The sequence below is a fragment of the Hemicordylus capensis genome, chromosome 2, assembly GCF_027244095.1.
Source record: "Hemicordylus capensis ecotype Gifberg chromosome 2, rHemCap1.1.pri, whole genome shotgun sequence".
In the NCBI taxonomy this organism is placed as follows: domain Eukaryota; kingdom Metazoa; phylum Chordata; class Lepidosauria; order Squamata; family Cordylidae; genus Hemicordylus; species Hemicordylus capensis.
In genome coordinates, this window is record NC_069658.1 from 204,296,964 (window position 1) to 204,321,785 (window position 24,822).

At 47.9% G+C, this 24,822-nt stretch overlaps 1 protein-coding gene across 2 annotated transcripts in view; it reads right to left on the reverse strand.

The window, feature by feature from the left end:
- Positions 1 to 2,059: 2,059 nt before the first annotated feature.
- LOC128341864 (DNA primase small subunit-like) overlaps positions 2,060 to 24,822 on the reverse strand; it is a 31,700-nt gene continuing 8,937 nt past the window's right edge. The window contains exons 5-13 of one of the 2 annotated variants that reach the window (XM_053288474.1): positions 24,069 to 24,205; positions 23,391 to 23,455; positions 21,166 to 21,275; positions 19,748 to 19,842; positions 17,538 to 17,670; positions 16,081 to 16,150; positions 12,785 to 12,876; positions 3,703 to 3,801; positions 2,060 to 2,533 (exon numbers count right to left, since the gene is read on the reverse strand). In XM_053288474.1, coding sequence (XP_053144449.1) covers positions 2,514 to 2,533; positions 3,703 to 3,801; positions 12,785 to 12,876; positions 16,081 to 16,150; positions 17,538 to 17,670; positions 19,748 to 19,842; positions 21,166 to 21,275; positions 23,391 to 23,455; positions 24,069 to 24,205 — 821 coding nt within the window. In that variant the 3' untranslated portion in view covers positions 2,060 to 2,513. Of the gene's footprint in view, positions 3,802 to 12,784; positions 12,877 to 16,080; positions 16,151 to 17,537; positions 17,671 to 19,747; positions 19,843 to 21,165; positions 21,276 to 23,390; positions 23,456 to 24,068; positions 24,206 to 24,822 lie in introns of both variants that reach the window. The other variant, XM_053288475.1, reaches the window with a different exon arrangement.

The following is a 24,822-nucleotide window of genomic DNA, read 5'->3' on the forward strand; positions in this document are numbered from 1 at the left end:
TGGCTTACCTTTCACCCACTGACACACATTCCATTCTTTCCAATTAGATATTATTTAATGCCTTAGAAAATCCTAATTAAAAAAACCATAACTCCTATCAATCCGGGGATGCTTGGGAGGGACTGAGGCCATTTTTGCCATGGCCCCAGACCCACTTTGGGGGTGCTGCCACCCCACAGAGGTGGGTTTGGGGCTGCCCCAAATCCCCATTATATCCAATGGGATTTTTTTCTTTCAAGAATTCACCAATAATACTAGGAGCAACCAATTGCCTTGGGATTTTTGGAGTGGAGGACACCCATGCATGCCTACCACCCACCCCAACTTTTTGCCCCTAAGTGCTCCACATAGGGAGTTATGGGCAAAACTTGAAAATATTTTAAAAATTTGTATAAAATCATAGGGAGGTCCAATCGATTTGAGGTTTGGGTGGTAGGTGGCGCCCAAGGTTACCTTTCATTCTACCTACTTTTTGAGGTTTGAACCAAACCAGGGGGTGGTTCGAACAAAACCAAAACCGAACCACCCCCTCCTGGTTCGAACCTGGTTCAAATTTGAACCAAACAAATTGTGGTTTTGTGCACATCCCTAGTTCTTTGGGAGTGTCACAGGCATGTGGATAAAGGTGATCTGGTTGACATAGTATACTTGGATTTCCAAAAAGCTTTTGACAAAGTTCCCCACCAAAGGCTCTTGAGTAAATTTAGCAGTCATGGGATAAGGGGACAGTTTCATGTGTGGATTGGTAACTGGTTGAAGGACAGGAAACAAAGGGTAGGAATAATGTAGGGAAGTAAGAAGAAGTGTCCCCAAGGGATCTGCACTGGGACCAGTGCTCTTTAATTTGTTCATAAATGATCTAGAAGTTGGGGTAAGCAGGGAAGTGGCCAAATTTGCAGATAACACAACTATTTAAAGTAGTGAAATCCACAACAGATTGTGAGGAGCTCCAAAAGGATCTCTCCAAATTGGGTGACAAAAGACAAACGCGGTTCAGTGTAAGCAAGTGAAAAGTGATGCATATTGGGGCAAACAACCCCAACTTCTCTCTCTCTCTCTCACCCACACACACAGGTCTGAGCTGTCAGTGACTGACCAGGAGAGAGATCTTGGTGTTGTAGTGGACAGCTTGTTGAAAGTGTCGACTCAGTATGCAACCAAGATGTTCAGGTTCCTGGAGCACCTTCCTTATGAGGCAAGGCTACAGTATCTGGGACTCTTTAGTTTGGAAAAGAGGTGACTAAGGCGAGACATGATCGAGGTTTGTAAAATTATGCATGGAGTAGAGAGAGCGGACCGAGTTAAATTTTTCTCCCTCTCTCAAAACACTAGAACAGGGGTCATCCCATGAAACTGAAGGTTGGGAAATTTAGGACTGACAAGAGGAAGTACTTTTCCACACAGCACATAATTAATCTATGGAATTCTCTGCCACAGTATGTAGTGATGGCCACCAGCTTGGATGGCTTTAAAAGGCATTTGGACAAATTCATGGAGGACAGATCTATCAATGGCTACTAGTCTGGTGTCCATAGGCCACTTCCAGCCTCAGAGGCAAGATGCTTCTAAATACTTGTTGTAGGGAACAACAGCAGAAGAGAGGGCATGCCCTCACCTCTTGCCTGTGGGCTTCTCAGATGCATTTGGTGGGCCACTGTGTGAAACAGGATGCTGGACTAGATAGGCCTTGGGTCTGATCCAGCAGGGCTGTTCTTGCATCAACTTGCATCAATGACATGTCATTTAAAAAGCTTGTGGCTTAGAGGCAATATTTTCATGGTTTAATTTTTGAAAGTCATAGGTGCTTTATGTGATGGAAATGAGCAACAGTCATTCTTTGGAACCTCAGTGACAAGCACCTCCTCAATAGCTCTGTATATTCAATTCCATTTAGTTTTTCCCATGAAAGTAAGCAGTTTTCATGGACTTCAGTGGCACAGAATACAGAATGCCATTCATGCTGACAGATGGCTTCCTAGTTCCCCCACTCTCCCAATATTTTCACCTATTTAATCAATGCTGACATTTACTATTTCAAATACATAAACAACGCTTATGAAAAAGTTTCTTTATTGTTACAGTGTTGCAATTAAAAAAAAAGCAATGACCATAAAATTTCACTGTATGTTAAATTGACATGTAATGTAAACCCTTCTGCTGTCTGAGAAAGAAGATTGTGTTCCATTGCACTCTCCTCCCCTTTGCCAATGCAAAAGTAAAGAATACTCTTGGATGTTTTAATTTTAATCTTGTGAGTAATTTATGTCCGTTCCGTTTTTCACTTGGGCTCTGTATTCACTTGGTGGCACCTGTAGAACCTAACACTTGCTAATCCTGCTTTTATCCCCCTCTCCTTTGGAAGGAAAAGCTAGTTTGGGCTGCTTCTCAAAATGAAGCGGGTTGGTTACAGCAAAAATATGACCAAGTCACCAGAAATGCCCCACTGTAATTGCTCACAACTGCCTGGTTCTGAATAGGAATGGTAAATCCACAACACTACAGGTTCAAGGACTTCAGAAATCCATCTGCATATCTCTGTGTGTGTGTGTGTGTGTGTGTGTGTGTGAGAGAGAATACACATTTAAACTCTATTCATGCATCATTTGAAGGTATCATATATGTTGTGTGACAGGTTTATGTGGCTGCTACTATAGGAGAGGATGGGTGGGGTGGGGAGTAAAGCCTAAATTCTACAGTTTGAAAACCCAAATAATCTGGCACTAAGTAAGATTTCCGGATAATGGGCAATAAGTGGGCTAGAAGCAGCAGCCCATTCTGAATGGAAGAGTGTGTGTGTGTGCTCTTGCCGATTCTGTGATAGCTGCTGACCACGATATTTCAGTTCGAGCCAAACAGTATATAGTGCAGAATTTCAAGGAGCTTGACTGAAAGAGTAGAACTATGTAGTATAAAACACTGGGCTACTACCCAAACAACCCTGTGTCGAATTCTCCTGATCCATTAACATGCAGTACAGCTTTCCACGTGTCCTGACATCACTACACTATGTTGCTTCCTCTCCTACCCCTCGCCCCCAACAGCAGCAGAGAAATGGCGAGTGAGGCAGAGAAATGCAGTGTAATGACAGTGAGACATTGGGGAATCTCTTCTACATGTTACAAAGGGGCAGGGGGAGAGGGGGAGACTCAGGGCTGCTGTTTTGGCAGAAGGGATACATTTTTCATATGCAGCTCCTTAATAAAAACAAGCTTGCTTCCAGTTGATACATATTAGAATTATCTCCCTTCATATGGATCTCAGAAAAGCACTTTTGAATACATAGCTGGATAAAATGGCTGGCTTGGCGTGCAAAGTTTAATCTATTTGGTTAGAGAGACTGACAAGCATAACCCTTGTCTAAAGTACCAAGGTTAATGAGTAAGATTTATTCACAAATTTATGTGCAACCAATATTGCACACTGGGGGTCTGTTTGGTCATCTCAGATATATTGCAAGGTTGTATTTTTGTTATGTAATAAAGACTAATTTTGATTTATTAGAATAGCCAGATCAAAACAAGGAACAACAGAGTTGAGGTAAGTCTTCTGTAAAACAGAAGTGTTTTGCAACAAAACCTTAAAACATACACAAACAAACTCAAGGTATTTGTGGTAGCCCTGTTGGACTGATTCCACACAGGGGAATCCAGAACAAAAACAGAAAGCAAAAGTTAAATGCTCTACTTCCATCTCAGCTCTTACCACTAGCTGCAAGACGTTCCTTTTTGTGGGATTTTTCAAATTCCTCCAGAAACTGTTCAAAGACTTTCACATATGAAGCCAGACTGGTTTTCTTATAACCTATAATACAGAAAACAACAAAAGCATTGCCCATTCAGTGTGTAAAGCAGACAGTCTACATTATTATAAATAAAAAGAGTGTGCATCTTACGTATCTCCAAGGGAGTCCCTGGAGATACATATAGGATGTCTTCACAAGACATCCTTTTGAAAATGCTGTTTCTGAAGGCTGAGATATACTTTGGGGACTGAGCAACTTACATAGCTATAGGTGGTTGTATCCTTTGTCCTTATTGGATAATAAGTGTTTCTTCTGTTTACAAAAACTTGGTCACTCATCTTTCCAGAAAGAATCTGCGCTACTAAAGTAAGTTGCAAGATTATGGAACATTTTATTTCTATATTGCCTATTAAAATGTGTTCAAGGCTGTTTACAAAATGAATGGTAATGAATAAAATGAATACCTTCTTCTGTTGACCAGAGACATTCTTAGGATGGTACTAGCTGTTTCCCCTACAAGATGCATTCTTAGAACAGGTGGGCAGTTCCCACTGTTCCTCACTGCAGTTCCACCCCCTTTCCACAGGAAAGTGAGTATCTCATTAAAAAGGTATTCACTTCCCCTGCAATGCAATATCTGGATAGACACAGCAGGGAAGATACCCCCTTTTCCTCCAGAAAACAGATCCTGAATAAATCCGTTAGTGGAGCAGTACTCCGGTCTGACTTTTTGCATAGTGGGACGCAATCCTTCCTGGCAAGTGCTGGCAATGGTGAAAGGAACATTGGTCCTACCGTGAAGGGTTCTTTTTCCCTGAAGTAGGAGATCCTCAGCGAGGGTAGTGGACTGCGCATGCCCGGAGACAGAACTGGACCATGTGACTTGTAAGTAGGCGGATCCGCCTCCTAGCCCCAGTTCCAGGGCTGATGAGCGAGGTAAGGTCCATGGAGAGAGCTCTGTGAGTGTCAGTCAGGTAATCTATAAACTTGTGAGAGAAAAGAGAAAAAGAAAAGAAAAACTAACAGAGAACATTAGTCAGTGCTGTACAGGAAAGACACAGGCAAAGAGCACATACTCGGAACCCTGAGAGCCGGCGACAAATACCTCCTCGGAATCCCTTCCCAAGGTAAAGAGTAACAGCGATAAAATAAAGGCAGTCTTGTCCCCCATCCGGGAGGGCCTGAGGATCTCCTACTTCAGGGAAAAAGAACCCTTCACGGTAGGACCAATGTTCCTTTTTCCCCTGAGTAGGAGATCCTCAGCGAGGGACATACCTAAGCCTATCATCCCAGGAAATGTCCCAGGGAGGGGAGATGGGGATTAAAGCACCTGTTGCAAGACTGTCCGTCCAAAGGCTGCCTGAACGTCAGAAAAACCTGATATTTTGTAGTGACGTATAAAGGGGGTGATAGAAGCCCATGTAGCAGCCCTACAGATTTCATTCAGCGGGATGTGAGCTGAGAAGGCAGCTGAAGTGGCCGCGCTTCTGGTGGAATGGGCTGTGATACCCCCCGGGGGAGGAAGATGTAGGGATTCATACGCCAGGATGATGCATGACCTAATCCATCCCGCTAAGGTTGCTTTAGAAACCCTGGTGCCAAGAGATGGAGGGTGAAAGGAGACGAATAGGGCGTCAGTCTTACGGATGTCCCTTGTCCTATATAAATACACCCTTAGGGCTCTACGCACATCTAGGTTGTGCCACAACCGTTCTCTGGGGCGGACTGGATTTGGACAGAAAAATGGAAGGACGATGGATTGGGCTCTGTGGAAGGGCGAGTTGACCTTAGGTAGAAAGGTCGGGTCCAGATGCAGAGTAACTGCATCGGACTGGAAGGTGCAGAATTCTTCCCTGGCGGACAGTGCAGCCAACTCCGATACCCGGCGTGCGGAGGTGATTGCGACCAGGAAAAGGACCTTGAATGACAGTAAACGGAGGGGAATGGAAGACAAGGGTTCAAAGGGAGATTTCGTGAGTGCATTAAGAACCCGATTAAGGTTCCAGGAAGGAAAACATTTGATGGGAGCGGGGGCCAGGTTTGTTGCGCCACGGAGGAATCTAGAGATGTGAGGATGGAGAGAGGGGTGACCATCCTTCGAACAGGAGATGTCGAGGACCGAGGCTAGGGCAGAGGCCTGCTGTTTGAGGGTGCTAGGGCGGAGTCGGAGATCTAGGCCCTTTTGGAGGAAGGCGAGGACCTCTGGTATGCCGGCGGTAAGTGGGTCTTTGTGATGAGCCCGTGCCCATTGCATGAAAACCTTCCAGGTGGATTGATATACTTTTTGGGTCGATGGTCTTCTTGCGGCTATGATGGTGTCTTGGACCGACTTGGGGTAGCCCTTGGCCCTGAGTTTATCGCGCTCAACCTCCACGCGGTGAGCTGAAGCCATTGAGGGTCGGGATGAAACAGGGGTCCTTGAGTGAGGAGATCTCTGCGATTTGGAAGACGCCAGGGGCGACGTGTCGATAGCTCGATGAGATCTGAAAACCATGGTCTGCGGGGCCAGAAAGGGGTTATCGGGATCATGTCTGCGCCCTCCATGAGGCATTTTTTGATGACTTGTCTCATTATTGGCGTGGGAGGGAAGGCGTAAAGGAGGCCCTCCGGCCAAGGCGAGTGTAGGGCATCTATCGCTTCCTCTTGAGCGCAGTGGTATCTGGATATGAAGCGGGGGAGCTTGCGATTGGCTGGCGATGCGAAGAGATCCACTATGGGGTGTCCGAGAACCCTGGACATCTGATCGAACACTTCCGGATGAAGTGACCATTCCCCTGGTTCCAGCGACTTTCGGCTCAGCCAGTCCGCTAGGTCGTTTTCCTCTCCCCGTACATGTTCGGCTATGATTGACAGGAGATTGGGCTCCGCCCATTGGAAGAGCAGATCGGCTTCGGACATGAGTATCTTGGATTTGGTGCCCCCCTGACGGTTGATGTGAGCTTTGACCGTCACATTGTCCGTCCTTAGGAGAACATGTTGGTTCTGAAGGAGGGGTTGAAAGTGGAGGAGTGCCAGTCGCGCCGCTCTCAGTTCTAGCCAATTTATGGGCTGCCGGGATTCTTCTGCTGTCCAGTGTCCTTGTGATATGCGGCCCTGGCAGTGGGCTCCCCAACCGGAGAGGCTGGCATCCGTGGTGAGGACCACGCGACGGGGTGCCATCAGAGGAAGTCCCTTGAGAAGGGCCGGGGAGAGCCACCAGTGTAGGGAGTGCTTCACTCGTCTGGAGATTGGCACGTTCAAGTGTGAGACCGCCATGATTTCGTCCTGGAATGGAAGCAAGGCCCATTGGAGCGGCCGGGAGTGCCATCTTGCCCATGGTGTGCATTCCAGGCAGGCAATCATTGATCCCAAGGTCTGTGCCAATACCATGATGTCCTCTTTGTTCTTGAGTAAGAGAGGCTGAACCTGGGCAATGATCTTTTGCCTCCTCTCCTCTGGAAGGTAGATCTGACCTTGGGCTGTGTTGAACAATGCTCCTAGGTGGAGCAGCCATTGAGATGGAATCAGATGGCTTTTCTCCCGGTTGATGACAAAGCCGTGGTCCTGCAGTGCAGTGAGAGCGGTCTGAATATCCTGGAGGGCCTGAGGCCTGGAGTGTGCCCTGATGAGCAGATCGTCCAAAAAAGGGTGTATGTGGACCCCCTGAAGGCGTAGGTGTGAGATCAGGGCTGCCATGATCTTCGTGAAGACCCTTGGTGCCGATGAAAGACCGAAGGGCAACGCTCTGTACTGGAAGTGTAAGTTGTTGTAAGCGAAACGAAGATGACGTCTGTCTGAGCTCCTGATCGGGATGTGTAGATATGCTTCTGAGAGGTCGATCGAGGCCAGGTAATCTCCTGGGCGAACAGCTTCCTTTATAGTGTGGAGAGACTCCATTCGGAACCTCCGCTTGGTGACAAAGTGGTTGAATGATTTGAAGTCGAGGACGGCCCTCCAGGAACCGTTCTTTTTCGGCACAAGAAAGAGGATGGAGTATGTGCCGAGAAATCTTTGTGAGGATGGAACGGGCTCTATTGCCTGAATCTGAAGGAGATGGTTCACTGCTTGAAGCATCCGCCGATGCTTGAGTGGATTGTTCGATCTTGGAGTTGGAATGAAGCGTGGTTGAGGGGTGGAGGACAGCTCTATGGAGTATCCGTGTGTAACCGTGTCCAGAACCCAGGCGTCTGATGTTGTGGAGAGCCAGGTCGCGCTGAATTCTGTGAGCCTGCCCCCCACTGGGATAGCGTCACTGTTTACGCTGGGAGTAGGCAGGGGGAGGCTGCTTTGGTGCGGAGCCCCTGGAGTTGCCTCTATAACGCTGTCGCCATTGGGGTCTGTTGGAGCCTCGGAATGGCTGCGATCTGGAGTCTCTGTACTGGGTGTTCTGGAACTGAGATTGTCTGTTGGGTCGAAAGGAAGAACGTGAGCCACGAAAGGAGAGCCTGGAACCCCTGCGAGAGAAAGGCATGGCCTTTTTCTTGTCCTGCGTCTCAATTAACACCGGGTCCAAAGCAGGCCCAAATAGATTTTCCCTGGAGAAGGGAGCGACTGTAAGGGCCAATTTGGACTTAGAGTCACCGGACCAAGGTTTAAGCCACAAGGTGCGGCGTGCGGCGATACCGGCTGCAAGCGCCCTGGAAGAGTGTTGGATACAATCCAAGCTCGAATCGGCTGTCAGCGCCGATGCTTTGGCAATCTTGTTTATGCCTTGGCGAAGCTTGGGAAGTTCTGGGGGAACAAGCTTGACCAGTTCCTTTGCCTACAAAAGCGATGCTCGGGCGAAAATAGAGTTAGTGGTGGCCATTTTAATCGCTGATGCGGAGGCATCATGCACCTTCCTTAGAAGCGTATCGCAGCGCCTATCCTCCTGGGATTTCAGTTGTTCTTGCCCTTCCGCCAGCACCAAGGCGCCCGAGGCCATTTGTGCCACGGGGGGATCTACCTTAGGGACATTCAACAGCTTGGTGACTTCCGTGGGCAAGTTGTAATGCCTTTTAGGGAGGTTGCCCACGGGTCTGGTAGAGGCTGGGCGCTGCCACTCTGCGCACATAACTTTATTAAACAGTGGGGGAAAGGGCACCACTGGTACAGGAGGTTCAGATGGTGGAAATACCTGGAGGTCCAGGGTATCTGATGGTTGGGTGGGGGGGGAGAGTTGTAACATCATTGATGGTGCGTCTGGCTTTAGACAGGAGAACTTCAAAATCTGTTGAAGAAAAAAGTCTAACAGAGTTAGAAATAGGAGGGGGCACTTCTTCCTCGGAAAGTTCGCCATCCTCCTTAGCAGAGTCTATTGGACCCATAGTGTCCAGAGGGACGCAATGTCCCGTGTCACTCCCCGAAGGCATATTGGAAACATCTGGACTTGGAGACTTCCGCCCAGGAGAGACGGGTAACTGGGGAACTGGAGGAGGAAGGGGAAAAGAGGGAGGGTCTGCAGGAAGGGGAAGCGGAGAAGGTCTTTTGTCCCCATGCCTTTTACTTTTACTTTTACTTTTCCTGGGGGGAGGTGAAGAGGAAGAAGAGGAGGAGGTGACCCTGCGCCTTCTTTTATGCCTGTGTGCCAGGCGCCTGGGGATGAACAAACCCCTTTCGATCAGTGGGATAGCCCTACGGCGGGGACTGGAGTCAGGGGAGGAGGAAGAGAGTCTGACTGCCCCCCTGTTCCTATGGGGTCGCCTACCCCTTGATGGAGAAGGGGCTAAGGGGTGAGGTTGATCTTGCCCCAGAATCCCAACCCCAGAAATCAGAGCCGCAGGTGGCTCAATAGAAAACTCCCTCCTAAAAAATTCACGAAGCCACTGGGTGGCTTTAGGGGAGAAAGGATCCTTACTTACAGGAGCAATAGGAGGATCCGGTCCAGTGGGAGGGTGTTCCAACAGCGGGGAGGGACTGCGCGGGCAAGCCGGTTCCCCCTCAACCACTGAGCCCTCTTGGGGCAGAGGCATGATTGCCGGGATCGTGCCCACCGGGCCCCGGTCAATCACCTCTAAAGCGGGTCCTTTCAGTTTGGCCGTTGCTGCAGACTTGGCGCCATTTTTCCCCGCTTTCGATTTCGAGCGCCTGCAAACCGCTTGAATCAGAAGCCTTTCACTGAGGCGTTTTCCCGCCTCCGCCTTAAAATAAGGCTCTTTAGATTTTTTCTTGCGCTTTTTGGGGGGATCCCCAATATGCTTGGTCTTCTTGTGCGCCTTAGAGGGTGGTCGATCGGGAACTGGTTCAACTGCAGTTCCGGACGCTGAGGCATGGGCGGGAGGAAGCGCCGTCGCAGGGCAAAGCTGAGCGTGCTCAGCTTTTGGAGTGCGGGAAGAGGAGTCTAAGCTACCCAGGACCTGCGGTAGCGGGGTTCCCTCCGAGAGGGACCCCTGGAGCAACTCCTCAGCATGTGCCAGCTCCATAGGCGAGGCAAACAAGGAAAAAGGCGCGATAAATTGGAAAAGTGCCAATCAAACCGAATCGGAACAGAAAAAGAATACAATTTAGAACTCACAATTTGTAGTCAAATGAAGCACGACTCTCTTCCCCCCCTCGCACAATGGAGTTAGAGATAGGAGAAAAAACAGTAGAAAAGACACTCGGAGTAACGTTAAAACTAGCAGAGCTCTCTCCTACGTCCTGTCCCGAGCGAGACAGAACTGGAACTGGGGCTAGGAGGCGGATCCGCCTACTTACAAGTCACATGGTCCAGTTCTGTCTCCGGGCATGCGCAGTCCACTACCCTCGCTGAGGATCTCCTACTCAGGGGAAAATGTAATTGTTCCTGGCAAGTGTCAGGAATGGGTGCAGCCTGTGTGGTGAAGAGACATACTGGAGATCTTCACTGTCTATGGAAGTACTTAAGAGTACTTCCTGTGTTGTTTTAAATGCTGACTGCACACACTGAAAGGTTAGCACAGGATCTTACAGGGGTGAGGAAGAGTCAATCTGAAAGTTACAAAATGGGCTGCTGTGATGAGGCAGGAAAGCACTTTAGTGCAATCAGGTATGTGTGGGAAGATAATAAAGTCAGTTGATGTCAGAGAATTCAACCTAAAAAACCTAATAATAGTCTAAAAATAGTGTTTGGTTATGTTCATTCATTCATTCAATGTATATACTGCACTTCCTAAAGTGGCTCAGGGCAGTTTACATTAAAACAACAATGAAAAAAAACACTCTATTTAAACCAGATTAAAATTAAAACTAGATATCATTAAAAGCCAGGCTAAAAAGATGGGTCTCTAAGGCCCTTCTGGAGGCCTCCAAGGAAGATAATAATCTTATATCTATGGGTGACTCCACAACCCAGGGGTGACAACTGAGAAGGCTCGATCCTAGATTGCCAACTGGTGGCACCCTAAGATGGACCCCTTCTGATGATCTTAATGAGCGGTGGGGATCTTGTAGAGAAAGGCATTCTCTCAGGTAATCCCGACCTATGCCATTCAGGGCTTTAAAAGGTAATAACCAGCACTTTGTACCTTGCCTGGAAACATAACAGCAGCCAGTGCAACTGTTTAAGAACAGGCATAATGGGGTCTCTCCGGGATACCCCAGAGACCAATCTGGCTGCTGCACTGTGAACCTATGACTGAAAAATAAAGTAAGAGAAGGAGCAGAAGAAAAAGCACAGAAAATTTAAAAAGGACGTATTTCAATTAAATAGCGGCATTGGGAACTTTTCTCCAGGTTTGCAGTTGTTTCTTTAAGTCATAGAGACTGCATTGCCTCCCCTCTATTCAAGTTCCTGGGCTCAGGGGCATAACTACCATTAGGCAAGGGGAGGCAGTTGTCTTGGGGCCCCACTGCCTCGAGGGGCCCCCAGAGGCACATCACATGACTCTCCACCCACCCGTGTTGCACCGCCTATGAATTATGTTGTATTTCTTGGAGATCGGCACGAGCAGAGAGTAAAAGAAACTCAATTCAATGTGAACTACCCCAAAAATAAGACAGTGTCTTATATTAATTTTAGCCCCAAAAATACACTAGGGCAATTAGCGGTATATCAGAAATTACTGCTAGGTCTTACTTTCAGGGAAACAGGGTAGATATTCACCGTATTCATAATGGGGATGTGAGTGCACTATATATTGTGAAGTGTGTTTGTGTGTGTATATCAGCGGGGGCCCATTTTAAAATCTTGTCTCTGGGCCCACTCCAACCTTGCTACGTCCCTGCCTAGGTTCAACAACCACCTAGAGTGTGTGTGTGTGTGTGTGTGTGTGTGTGTGTGTGTGTGTGTTAGGGATGTGCACAGAACCAGTTCAGAGGCCCTTTATGGGCCTCTGAACTGGTTCGGGAAGGTGGCGGGGGTGCCGCTTTAAGAGCGGGGGAGGGTGCACTTATCCCTCCTGCCACTTTCCCCCTGCCGGCATCCTTTGTTAAGAAACCTGATCGGGGTGGCAGCATACCTCCCTGCTGCCCGGAAGACCCGATGCGCCTGCATGCGCTGGCGACGTGCGGGTATGTGTGCTGGGGACTTCCGGCCATATCCAGCCAATGGGGGCAACAGGTGGCAGGGAGGTACACTGCTGCCCCGATCAGGTTTCTTAACAAAGGACGCCAGCGGGGGGGGGAGCGCACCCTCCCCCACTCTTAAAGCGGCACCCCTGCCACCTTCGAACCGCTCCACCGTGGTGCCGTGCACATCCCTAGTGTGTGTGTGTGTGAAGTCAGAGCTTTTTCTTCATTAAAAAAAAAACAAAACCAAAGTTCTAGCCCTTATGGCTGAAATGAAATGCTTCAGGGCATGTGATCTGCTGAATTCTCAGAAGCCAGAGGTACAGGATCCAGCAACTGGGACAGGGACCTTAGTGTCTTGCTTTGCTTCTCATAACATGCAAAACTAGCATAGATCATAACAGCAGAATTATGCAAAAGCAAAAGATGCAGATGAATTATGCAGATGCACATCCTTTATCTAGGTGGCAGAACTTCCCCCCCAGTGTGTCGTACACACAATTCTGACAAAGATCAGACTTTTGCCATCAACAATCAACCAATTGAACCTTTAAGTGGATTATCTTACTGAATAAACTGAGCAAAGATTTCTCATGATCTTTTTGCTCTAACACTCACCTCTACTCCTACGAGGGCATTCTGGCTCCCCTTCACTTTCCTTTCCATCCCCCTCATCATTGCTAATAGAGTCCAGTTCTTGACAGAGGCGGCTAAAAAACAAGACAAACATTGGGAATTCTATGAAACCTGGGGAAGAGATCATGAATTGTCATTGATTCATGTCATTCAGCATACTCCATCTTTTGAAAGCATGGGTAAAAATTCACATTTGCAGTGGTAGCAGCAGCCTAAAATAAGTGATTATCAGTTTTTGCAACAGATAAGCAGTTGCCCAGAGGGAGCATAGAAGGCATGCTTTTCCATATCAGATAATAAATATGGCATTAGAGCTTTTGTGCAGGGCGACTGTAAACGGGCTCTCCATCAGTGTTGTCAATTGCACTAGGGAAGTTGCCCAGCTGCAGTGCAGCTGACAACACTGATGGAGAGCCAGAATTGCAGAGGTAAAGATGAAGGAGCTGTATTGCAGAGACAGATACTTTACACTTTTGTTCTAGGAAACCTTTAGGAGCAGTATCTATGCTAGACTATCTCAAGCCACACTATCCTTTGCTTTGGAAGTTCAATTTGTTGTTCAAGCCTTCTTTCCAGAAAGTGAGAACAGAAACCACAAGTTTCCTTTACCTAGCTTAACTTGATTCCAAGAGCCCAGGGAACAGCAATTCTCCCTCAGAAGAGGAGTCTATTTGAAGGATGGGTTGCTCCGATCTCCTGCTCTGAGACACGGCCAATTGCAAGCTTTTCACATGAACGTGGGAGGAGCTATCCCTCCAGTTTTCACCCCGTCTCGCACCAAGGCAGATGTGATTCTTCAGCTCCATGCCTAACATTTTCTCAGGCTTTGGCCATTTGTCTCCTGCCCTGCCTTTCCTGTTGTGGACTAGAGAGAGTTAAATGGCAAGAGAGACAGAAGTGTGGTACTTTCCAAGCCGGCAAATAGACCTGTTCACAATACCAAATTGCCCAGGTTTCTGTCACAGTATCAGATGGTGGGGGCAGAAATGTGGACACTTTGACAGCAGCATGGTCAGTGGGTCTAACATATGCATTTCCACCTACAGCCATCATTCCACAGACAGTTTTCAGAATCTGGGAACTGAAAGCAGAGACCATCCTGATTGCTCCACACTGGCACCAGCGCCTATGGTTTTTGAACCTAGTGGAGCTCTCTCTGGAAGTGCCTCTGGCTCTGGGATCGGACCCTCAGCTCCTCCACCAGGGTCTGATATTTCATCTGGAACCAGGATGGCTCAACCTCTTCACCTGGAAGCTGAATGGGGGTTTCTAGAGGCCTGCGGGTACTCACAAGGGGTTTTGAACACCATGTTGGAATCTCGACGACTATCTACCTGTTCCCCGTGGTGCAGATCGTGATAGCAGTGAAATGAATAAATCAAGCAAGCAAGCCTTGCCCATGTCTGCCTCAGTTAACCACATTGTTTCCTTCAAAAAGGTTTGGACGCTGGGCTCTGCCCCATTTTACTTAAAAGGCAGGTCGCTGCCCTGGGTTCACTTCTGGACACTCAGGGTGCCACATCTTTGACTGGCCACCTGCATATGTGGAGATTTTTAAAAGGGCGCCTCTCTACTTAAACCACCCGTTCACAGGTTCCCTACCTGGGACCTGAACACAGTATTGACAGCTCTTACCCTGGTTCTATTAGAGCCTCTTCGATCAGTCTCCCTAAATTTTTTGTCTCTTGAAGTTCTCTTCCTAGTCACCATAACGTCTGTTAGAAGGATATCAGAATTTGGAAGTTCAGAAGGAAGTGTGTTTAATTTTCCCCGACTGTGTTCTGCTTCGAACTGATCCTTCCTTTATTCCAAAGATTAATTCACTATTCCAAAGGTTGCAGGAGTTAATGTTGCTGTTGTTCTGCCCTCAACCAACTTCCCCTAAAGAAAACGAGTGGCACATCCTTGATGTATGCAGAGCGATTAAGATGTATTCGAGACGTACCAAAGGTTTCAGAGTCCCTTTGGGCTTCATTTTGAGACTGTTCACTTGAGCAGACTGTTCAGCCTAGCTAGATGGATATGTTGGTGCATTGCATTGGTTTACACTGCCAAGGGCCTCGTGCCATCAAGGGGCACTAAGGAGCGCTGCCTCTTCTGCGGCCTTCTCTCCCCTAGCGCCTCTTAGTAGACCTTTGCACTGCCGCTACCCGGAAGTCCTTGTCTACATTTGTTAAGCATTATAAGCACCAGACTGAGCATCGGCTGATGCTGCATTTGGCAGGAGGGTTCTGCAGCAAGTGGTTTCACCATAGGCACCAGACTCTCTGTTTTCCACCCATGAGACATTTTTAGAAGCGCGGTATAGAAATCAAATAAATACATCTAGGTCAGGCGCGGCTCGTGAACGCTCCTCCGGGGGAGGCGGGGCGGCGGCTTCTTTAAGTGTAAACAGAGCCAGTGCTCCATGCCGCCCAGCAGCCCCTGCGGCGGGGAATCGCCTCCGCCACTCACCTGGCTCCCACAGAGGCGAGCCCCCCGCAAGCAGCCAGGTGAGTGGCAGAGGCGATTCCCCGCCACGGGGGCTGCTGGGTGGCATGGAGCACTGGCTCCGTTTACCTTAAAGAAGCCACCCGCCCACCCGCCCCTCCCGGAGGAGAGTTCACGAGCTGCGTCTGACCTAGGTTATAGGGACTCTAGTACCTCCCATCCTTTGGATACCCTCCTCTTCTGAGGGAGAATGAGTCCTTGGCACTCGCCTGAAAGATCATTCCCCTCAGAAGCACGGAGTGTATCCTCCTCACCCTAGCTAGTCTGGTTCTTGCTTCTCTTCTGTCATTTAGTTTGGACAGTTTCTATTCCTGGGGTGGTTTGTTCTCCCTGGGATGTTGTGCTAGTGCTAAGTATGATTCCTCAGGGTTTTTTCCCCAATCTTGCAACTGTTCTGTTGGTATTTACTCTGTGTTTTCACATTTTGTGTTTTAATGGCACTGGTGCATTGATTAGCTGGCTCCAAACTGGGGCCGAGGGGATAGCTCCTCCCACACGGCCATGTGAAAAGCTTGCAATTGGCTCTGTCTTGCAGCAATCCATCCTTTGGATACACTTCATACTTCTGAGGTGAATGATCTTTCAGTTGAATGCCAATGACTCATTTTTCAATTTTATGGACAGTTGTAGCTATCACCCTGAGCCTCAATACAGTGACCTGAGGGTTTAACCATGCCATGGAACTGAAGAACTTGCTGCTTGCTTCAAAGGATTGTAATAAAGAGGTACCCATTGGCTGCACCTCCCATGGATTACAATGGCATTGTTCCAAAGCCAGTTGTCCATACCTTATAGTGGGAACAGCCAACGGATCAAATTCATCCAGTTTCTTTAAGTCAATTGGAACTGAAATACGACCTAAGAGAGGCAAAAAGGAAGCATCATTCTGTTGACTTCCCATGTCAGAGAACATTAGTACTCAAGAACAAGCTAAGGAACATAACGTTTAGGAGATATGGCAGTCTGCATGTGCTATTTATAGAAAAAGGAACACATCATTTGTAGAAAAGTTACAGTAAGTGTCATTCCAGTTCCTGCCATCTCAGGACTGTTGTGCATCCTAAAGGGTGTGTGTGTGTGTGTGTGTGTGTATCTCCAGCACACTATGCTTTGCTAGAGTCCCTCATTTCTTACCTAATTTCTCCCCATTTTTGATCCATTTTTTGTATTTAAAAAACCCAAAAAGTGACACATTTCTACCTACACCACCACCATTTTTAAAAAAACAAATTCAGTCATTATTGGCTGATAAATTATTTGGCTTTTATCCAACCAAGCAAGCAAAATAAATTCGAACCTTTCCGAGACTCAGAGGCCTTTTGAGGACATTGAAGGAAATGAGGGATATTTACAATTTTATCAACAAAAGCTGCAATTTATCCATTAGGAAAAAAGGCCACTGTTAATACTTCCTTTTTCATTCCTTGTTACAGTAACACACCAGGGCCAAAATAGCTTCCAAAAAAAATCAAGGGTAGCCTTTAGTCTCTGCCCCAAGAATGTAAGATTTTCTCCACAAAAACTTGCCATCAGCAATCAACCAACTAAATCTTTAGTGAATTTAATCAGCAAGTTAATAAAGATTGCAGTCCAAATGAATGTACAAACCGCTTTCCCTACAATAACTTAAACATATGAAATATTTATGAGTTCTAAAGTACTGCTTACTACAAAACAAGCCTCATAGCTAACTCACTTGATACTATGTCCACAATATGAGCCAAAAGTTAACTGAAACTCAATACACATTCCAAAAAGTCACAAATCCTATTTCTTCCCAAAGTGCTAAATCTGGATATCAGGCACACACCTAAGCATTCCAACATTATGAAAATTCTAGCCTTCTACCACACTTTTCTCTGCGTCTATACACATGACTAAAGACACCTCTAGGGAGAACCAAGATGTCAAGAGTTTAGACTCCTTTTGAGGGCCAAAAAGATAACTCTGTGTGTTTTTGAGAACATCACCTTAATGTAGTTTTTGTATCCCACCTTTCCTCCAAGAGAGAATGCCTCCAAGAATGGCATTATCTCATGCTGTTCTCACAACAACCCTGTGGGGTAGGTTAAGCTAAGGATAGGTTAAGCTAAGAGACAGCAACTGGGTCAAGGTCACCCAGTGAGCTTCATGACTGAGGGGGTTATTTCAACTCCCTGACACAAGTCTTACTTGCTATCCACTGCATCACACTGGATCTCCCTCTTCACTGAAGGAAAGTAAGGTGAAGTATCATACAACTGACCTGTTTTGGGGTGGACACTGAAGGGGCTCTTCAATAAGTGGTTGATGCCTTTGCTAACATTAATATCTAGGCGGGGAAAGCAGTACTGCAACATGATCTCCCATTCGGTGTGTGCCATTTTCTTGACTGAGTTCTTGGAAGAGAAAAAGAGAGATTGGAAACCCTATGGGCTTTAAGACCTTTTGTATGCACATATATAGAACAGCTCTACTCTACTATTACAAAGTCAGTGCCAACTCTTTTACAGAAGAATCAGTAGAAGGGATCTGCATGCTTTTACTAAAGGGATCAACTACTGTAAAGATGACCAACTGGCCGTCTGTGGGCCAAATCTGGCTTCCAAGATGGCTTTGTCTGGTCCTCGAGAGCCTGGGCGTTCTGGGACGCATTCCTGTTCAAGTGTTCACTTACTATGGATCCTGCACTCAGGTCCAGCATCTACAGAAGCACACCTGTAAGGCTTGCTCCCCATGCCGATGTGTCCCCCACCCCCACCCACTGGCATCCCTCGTCACAGGCAGGATCTCTCTCAGAGTACAGCATTTGTCTCTAGTGGTGTGCCCGAACCGGTCCGGCGGCCATTCCAAAGAATGGCCGAACTGCCGGACCGGTCCGGCCCTGCCTGGTTCGGGTCCGGGTGGGGGGTATGCCTTTAAGGGCGGGAGGGCTTGCTTAGCCCTCCCGCCTCCTTGCCCCCGCCAGCGCCCGTATTTTCTAGTATAGGGGCGCTGGAAACCAGCCGCCCCCGCCGCCGCCGCCGCAGCGGCGAAAGAACTCCCAATGCCAGCCCTCCCTCCCTTCCAGCTAGCTGCCCGCCCGCCCGCTCACCACTCACCGGATAGGAAACGAGAGGAGCTCCGGCACAGAGCTCCTCTCGTTTGGAAGGCCTCCGGCAGAATGGTGTTTTGCGCGCGTGCACATGCGCGCGCCACAAAGCACGCCGTTCGCCGGAGGCCGGGTCTACCCACTGGGAAAGGGCCGGGTAGACCGGGCCTCCGATCGCTGGGTAGACCGGGCCTCCAATCGCCAGAGGCCCGGTCTACCCAGTGATCGGAGGCCCGGTCTACCCGCCGGGAAAGGGCCGGGTAGACCGGGCCTCCGATCGCTGGGTAGACCGGGCCTCCGGCGATCGGAGGCCCGGTCTACCCAGCGATCGGAAGCCCGGTCTACCCGGCCCTTTCCCGGCGGGTAGACCGGGCCTCCGGCGAACGGTGTGCTTTGCGGCACGCGCATGCGCGAGCGCGCAAAACACCATTCTGCCAGAGGCCTTCCAAACGAGAGGAGCTCTGTGCCGGAGCTCCTCTCGTTTCCTATCCGGTGAGCGAGCGGGCGAGCGGGCAGCTAGCTGGGAGGGAGGGAGGGCTAGCATTGGGAGTTCTTTCGCCGCGGCGGTGGCGGCGGGGGGCGGCTGGTTTCCAGCGCCCCTATACTAGAAAATACGGGCGCTGGCGGGGGCAAGGAGGCGGGAGGGCTAAGCAAGCCCTCCCCGCCCTAAAAACAAGGCCCCCCTTCGGTGCCGGTCCGGACTTCTCCGGACCGTGCACATCACTATTTGTCTCTTTAGACAAACACTGTCCGCAGGGGGAACAGAGTTTTGGGACTCATCAGGGCAGGAAGTGAAGTTACAGGTTCACTTCCACGGATGCTGTACCTAGGTGTACAGCATCCATGGTAAGTAAACATGTCAACAGGGCTCACAGTAGGCCTTTATTAGGGAAGCCACTTCCTTCTGCAACAGCAATCTGGTCTGTACATTTGGGTGGCTGGCCCCCACACCACAGATCTAGGCTCTTAAGTGTGAAGATAATGGCCACAGCAAGGCTGGCTGCAGGGAGTGGTGAGGTCGCCCCTCCATCCCCTCCCTGCAAATGGCAAACACCTCAAAGCACTGCCATTGTTACTTTGTGCAGATCAACTAAGCAGAGTGAGAAAGGTCTTGCTTTGCATGTGCTATCTCCCCAGGTTAAGAGGTGCCTTGCCTGAGATCTTGGAGCTGGCTCTGTTCTCCTGTATGTCACAAAGGTCCTCCCTCAAAACTGGCCATTCCAGCACCAGTAAACCAGTTCTTTAGAACCCAGCTGTCAATTTCAACTTTTGGCCAGGAAGTGAAAGTTGTTAGGTTCTTCTTGCATTGTCCCCATCACCTAGTGCTGGCACCCGTGAAAAATAATCTTATGACTCCCATGGGTTCCCTTTGCTCATCTACTTACATTGTACCTTTCCAACTTTTTTTTAAAAAGCTGCCAGCGCTGGACTGAATCTTGCTTCTTTTTACAGAATTCATGCTGAAGTTCCTCTTGAACTGGTAGTCAAGCTGTTAAGGAGCTTCAAGGCCAAGATATTTTGGTGCCTGAGGCAAAACACAGACATGACATACTCTCCCCCCACTCCTATGAGGGCAAAGCTCTCATTAATTTCAAGTAAGCTTCACAGAAGTTCCAAGTGGATCAATTCCTGTATATCAGATCTGTTTACCACCCAAGCTACTTTGCCCCAAAAGTGCTCAAACTCTGCTGCTTGAGGCAGCTCCTAATGTTGCCTCATGGTAGGGATGCCTCTCAGGAATTTAATACAGTGAAGCAAGCCACTGGCAAATTGGTCTAACCAAAAAACAAAGGCCTTGTTGTTCTGGAGGATACAAATATACCTTGATTTAATTAGGTCATTTTCAGTGGGGCTTACCTGCAGATAAGTAGGCTCAAGGTGGGAGTTGCATTTCCCCCCAGAAAACTCCTTGCAATACAAAATCATTTATATCAATTTACAGCCCAGGTTGTTTCCTGGTCACAACTGAGGCCTGGTCTACTTAGGGTATGGGGCTGTAGCTCAGTGGCAGAGTATCTGCTTAGCATGCATAAGGTCCCAGGTTCCCGCCCTGGCATCTCCCGGTAGGTCTGGAAAAAAACTCCTGCCCAAAACCTTAGAGAGCCACTGCCAGCCAGTGTAGACAATACTGACCTAGCTGGACCAGCAGTCTGACAGTATACTCAGTATCCAGATTCCAGGAGAGGCATCCTCTTATGCAAAACCCTCTCCACAAAGAGAAGACTAGCACAGCAACGAGGACTGGCCTAGGAGCTTTCCCCCCAATGTACTGTACTAGGATTTTGTTTTTTAAATCTCTATGTGGAGGAGCATTTTTTAAAAAAAGGGTCTGTCACCAGCAGCCTGAAGTGGCACAGTCTACTTGTACCAACCACCTCAGAATGGCCTGGGATCAGGCTCTCTCAAGAACCACCTTCTTTCACAGGAATTTGCCCATATGCTGTACTCAACACAGCTGAATCCTTGCTATTAGTCTTCCCACCATCTCAAAGTACAGCAGGTGGGAACATGGGACAGGCTTGTTTAGTTGTGACACCTACATTACAAAAGGTCTTCCCCAGAGAAGCCTATCTGGTCCTCTTGCTCCTTGTCTTCAGTGAGCAGCAAAACCATGATTATGGTGGTTTTTATCTTGTTGCTGTTCGCTACCTTGAGGATCTCCTGATGAAAAGGTGGAATAATAAATGCGGTTATTAGTAAAATAAGTACGTAGACCATGCCTCAGACACTGAAGAGCCCTTAGCCTTGACCAGAAGTGTGTATCCCATGACTCTTCGACCGTCCAGAGCTGCCAAAAGGATATTCTCTGGGACCAGAGCCAGCACCTTTTCATAGCTCTCTTTGCTTCCAAGAATATCCTGACCAACCAGGGCATACGCTTCAAAGTAATCTGTCACCACCTCTACTGATTTTCTAGAACAGAAGAGGAAAAACATTAAGGATCCACATAAGACTTCTGAACATTTAATATTTTGTGGGGTTGGGCAGGTGCTGTTTGCCAGGAAGCGGTGAGAAAATCTGCACCCACTGACATTTCCTCAGTGGCATTTTTATTGGCTTCTGCTTGGGATTGGGGAAGTCTGTGCCTATTTCGGACAGCTGCAATGTAGCACGGCATGATTTTGCAGCAACACTACATCCAACCGTATGCCTTCCTGTGTGTATGCAGTATTGCCATCTGTGGAGCTCCTGTTCTGGGTTGGCTTGTGCATCAGAATGCTGGGAGGATGCATGAGGGTATCTGGAAACTCTCATTCCTCCCAGTGCTTTCCCCATGGGAGGAACTACAGTTCCCAGACACCTTCACGAGGCTGCCTGGTGTTCCCTTTGGCATCCTCCCAGTCAAGATCAGGCATTCTCGATAGGGATGCGCATGAACCATTCGACGTAGAACCAGCTTACATCAAACTGGACCAGTTCAGCGGTCCGATCATGAACCGGCCCAAGGCTGGTTCGGTCTGCGATCGAACTGGACTAAGCCCAGTTCGATGTGAACCAGTGCTATGTTGGGGAGAAACGAGAAAGATTGCTAAGTCTTTTACTCTGTTCCCCACAGCTTGCTGCCCCCATTGCTAGCTGAATTGCCGGCCAGATTGCTCTTAAAACATAGGCTGCCCATGCATCTGCCCGTGGTGGCCTGGGTTTTAAGAGCGATCTGGCCGGCTGGGGATGGGAGCGGCAAGCCAGGTAAGAGGCTTTAACAACCTCTCTCACCGCTCCCGCTCCTCCACCCCTTTACTCATAAAGGGGAATCCCCACCAGATTCCCCTTTACAAGTATTGCTGCCCAAACTGCCAAACCGGTTTGACTGAATGGATCGGACCAGCCGGTCAGTTCGACTGAACCAATTCGGCGCAACGCAGTTCAGTTCAAATTGATTTGAATTTGAACCAACCACATTTTTTGGTTCCATGCACACTCCTAATTTTTTGTTCTGGTGAAAAGGCAACCCCCCCCAACATGCCAGAAACATAAGCTTTCAGGGGAGGGCTGCAAGGGTGCTGGAAACAGAAGGCACACATTCACTGGAACATCTGATGCTCAGGCTAGTTCTGGGGGCCCCTGCTACCTGAGGTTTGGCAGACATTTATCAGGAAGCAGAAACTTTTGAGTAGTGGCACTGTCCTTGTGGAATGCACAGAGGCCTAACTGTACTTTTTAAACTCCCAAATAAAGGTCCCAAGAAGGGTGGGATTTTCCCTCCTGCAACAAGCTTTTGGGATTTGCTAAGGGTTTTGTGCTTAAGAGGATGTTCTTATTTACTTGGATCTGGCTCCACCTACTTTTTCTCAGTTGATTCCCCCCACCCCCACACCACTGTAACATTTTGTTGTTAATTTGTTTGTTTATATTCTGTTGTAAGTTGCCTCAGGTTGCACTTGAAGGAAAAGCAGGACCTGAGCTTTAAAAAAATCATCACACAGCAGAAGCATTAAATAAGCAAGTATCTGCTCTGCACAGTTAGGCTGTGTATCAACATGTATTCATTTCAGCAGTCACCTAGGGGGAGCACAAATACAGCCCTTGCCTTGCAATCAGAAGTAGAAATCTAAAGAGGACCTTTTCTTTTTGGTTATCCCATTTCAGTAAGGTAAGAATGGGAAAGGCTTTTAACTAGCACATGCCTTATTACCCAGAGGCTTTCCCCAGAGCTGCATGGACCACAGTCCTCCTTTTTCTCAGTGTCAGGAGCAGCCAAAGGGTTCTTCTGAGGTTAACAATGTTTTCTGTGAGAAGCAGAGGCTGTTCAAAACTCAACAGGGAACAGGATGCCTCTGAAGAAGACTTACCTTTTAGCCTCACTGGGAGATGCATCAATTGTTCTAACTCATGTTCTCTTCACCAGACAAACACAATCCGGTATGTTTTAGGTCACACCTCCTTATGCCATGTTAGTTCTAGTCTCAATTCAAAGAGCACTTAAGAACGAAATTTTGCTAAATTGCTTTGCAGGGTAGAATTCAGAATGTACAGCCTCACTTGTGTCGATACATGCCACAAAATTCTCTGGCTCCAACATTAACTGACCTGATGAAAGGATGAATGTGAATGTTTTCAGGGAGGGTCACCTTCTTGATGGTTTCTTCACCACCCTATAAAATATTAAGAATATTTTGCTTAGTGAACCTAGGGTTATCCTGGCTTTCTCCATGTAAAGCGGCAAGTCTCCTGACACTACAGCAGTAATTCCAAAGGGCAGGAAACTACGCTGGGTATTCACTCATACTGTAGTTATAATAGACTTTGCTACAAAAGACAGGATAATTTATATGACACAGGAGAGAAAAAGAGGCAAACAAACATTTATGGACAACCTTTTATGTTTCGCAGAAGATATTTTTCAAAATGTAATTGCGTTAGTTTGTGAGCAAATTGTGCGTAAGCATATATCCACCCTATGGATCTGTGCAAATACACAGACAGCAATTTCAAAGCCTTGCAACAATTCTCGGCAAGGTTTTCAACCAACTTCTTAGAAGTTCAGATAGTTGTCTCACTATCACTAAATGAACACAGTGAGTTCAGCTCCTGCTCCAATCCATTGTTTCCCTATTAATCTACCTAAAGATCACCTTCAGTCACAGAACTCTGTGCTCTGCCCATCCTCTTTCCTGATGGATGCTCCAATATGACTAGCCAGTTATGTGGCCTGTGGGCCCCCCATCCTCCAGCGTCAAACTCCAGCTCCTTTCTTCCCAAAGATACCTTCACTAAGGTGAGATATTCCACTGCGGCAGAGCGCAGAGTTGAGGACCACTTCCTGACAGACTCGTCACACACCCAGCAATGCACACCTCTGCATCCTGAGTACACCCAGAGGCGGTGCTTGATTCCAAAGTCCTCTGGAGGTGCAAGAGGGAGAGTAGAAAGCACAAAGTTAGCATGCAGTTTTTACTGCGATCAGTAAACAAAACTCAGCATTTATATGACACTTTATGAGGGTTCACAGCACTTCACATACATTGTCTCAGCAACATAGGCCAGCACTGTTACCCTCGTATTGTAGACGAGAGCAGAAACTGATAGCAGAAACTGATAGAACAGTGGCTTGCAGTAGCCATGAAGTTATTAGTGACTTTGTGGCTAAAGTGCGGTTTGAAAAGCAACTTCTTAGCTCACAGCTCACTCTTAGTTACTATACCACACTAGCTCCCTCATAACAAAAATATACGTACACATAAATCTTACCCCTGGCAACTGAGCAAAGAGGCACATTTCAAAGTGGTGATTCTCTAATATTTAGCAGGGGGAGAGCAATCGGCCCTATCCAACCTCAGTAAAACATCCCTCTAGCGGTTGTTGCTGGTGTCCACCTTATGTTTCTTTTTAGATTGTGAGCCCTTTGAGGACAGAGAACCATTTTATTTATTTATTCTCATTTGTGGGGGGGGGGGAGAGGCTTTGAGCACTTTCATTGAAAAGCATTATATAAACATTTGTAAGCAGTAGTATCACTAAC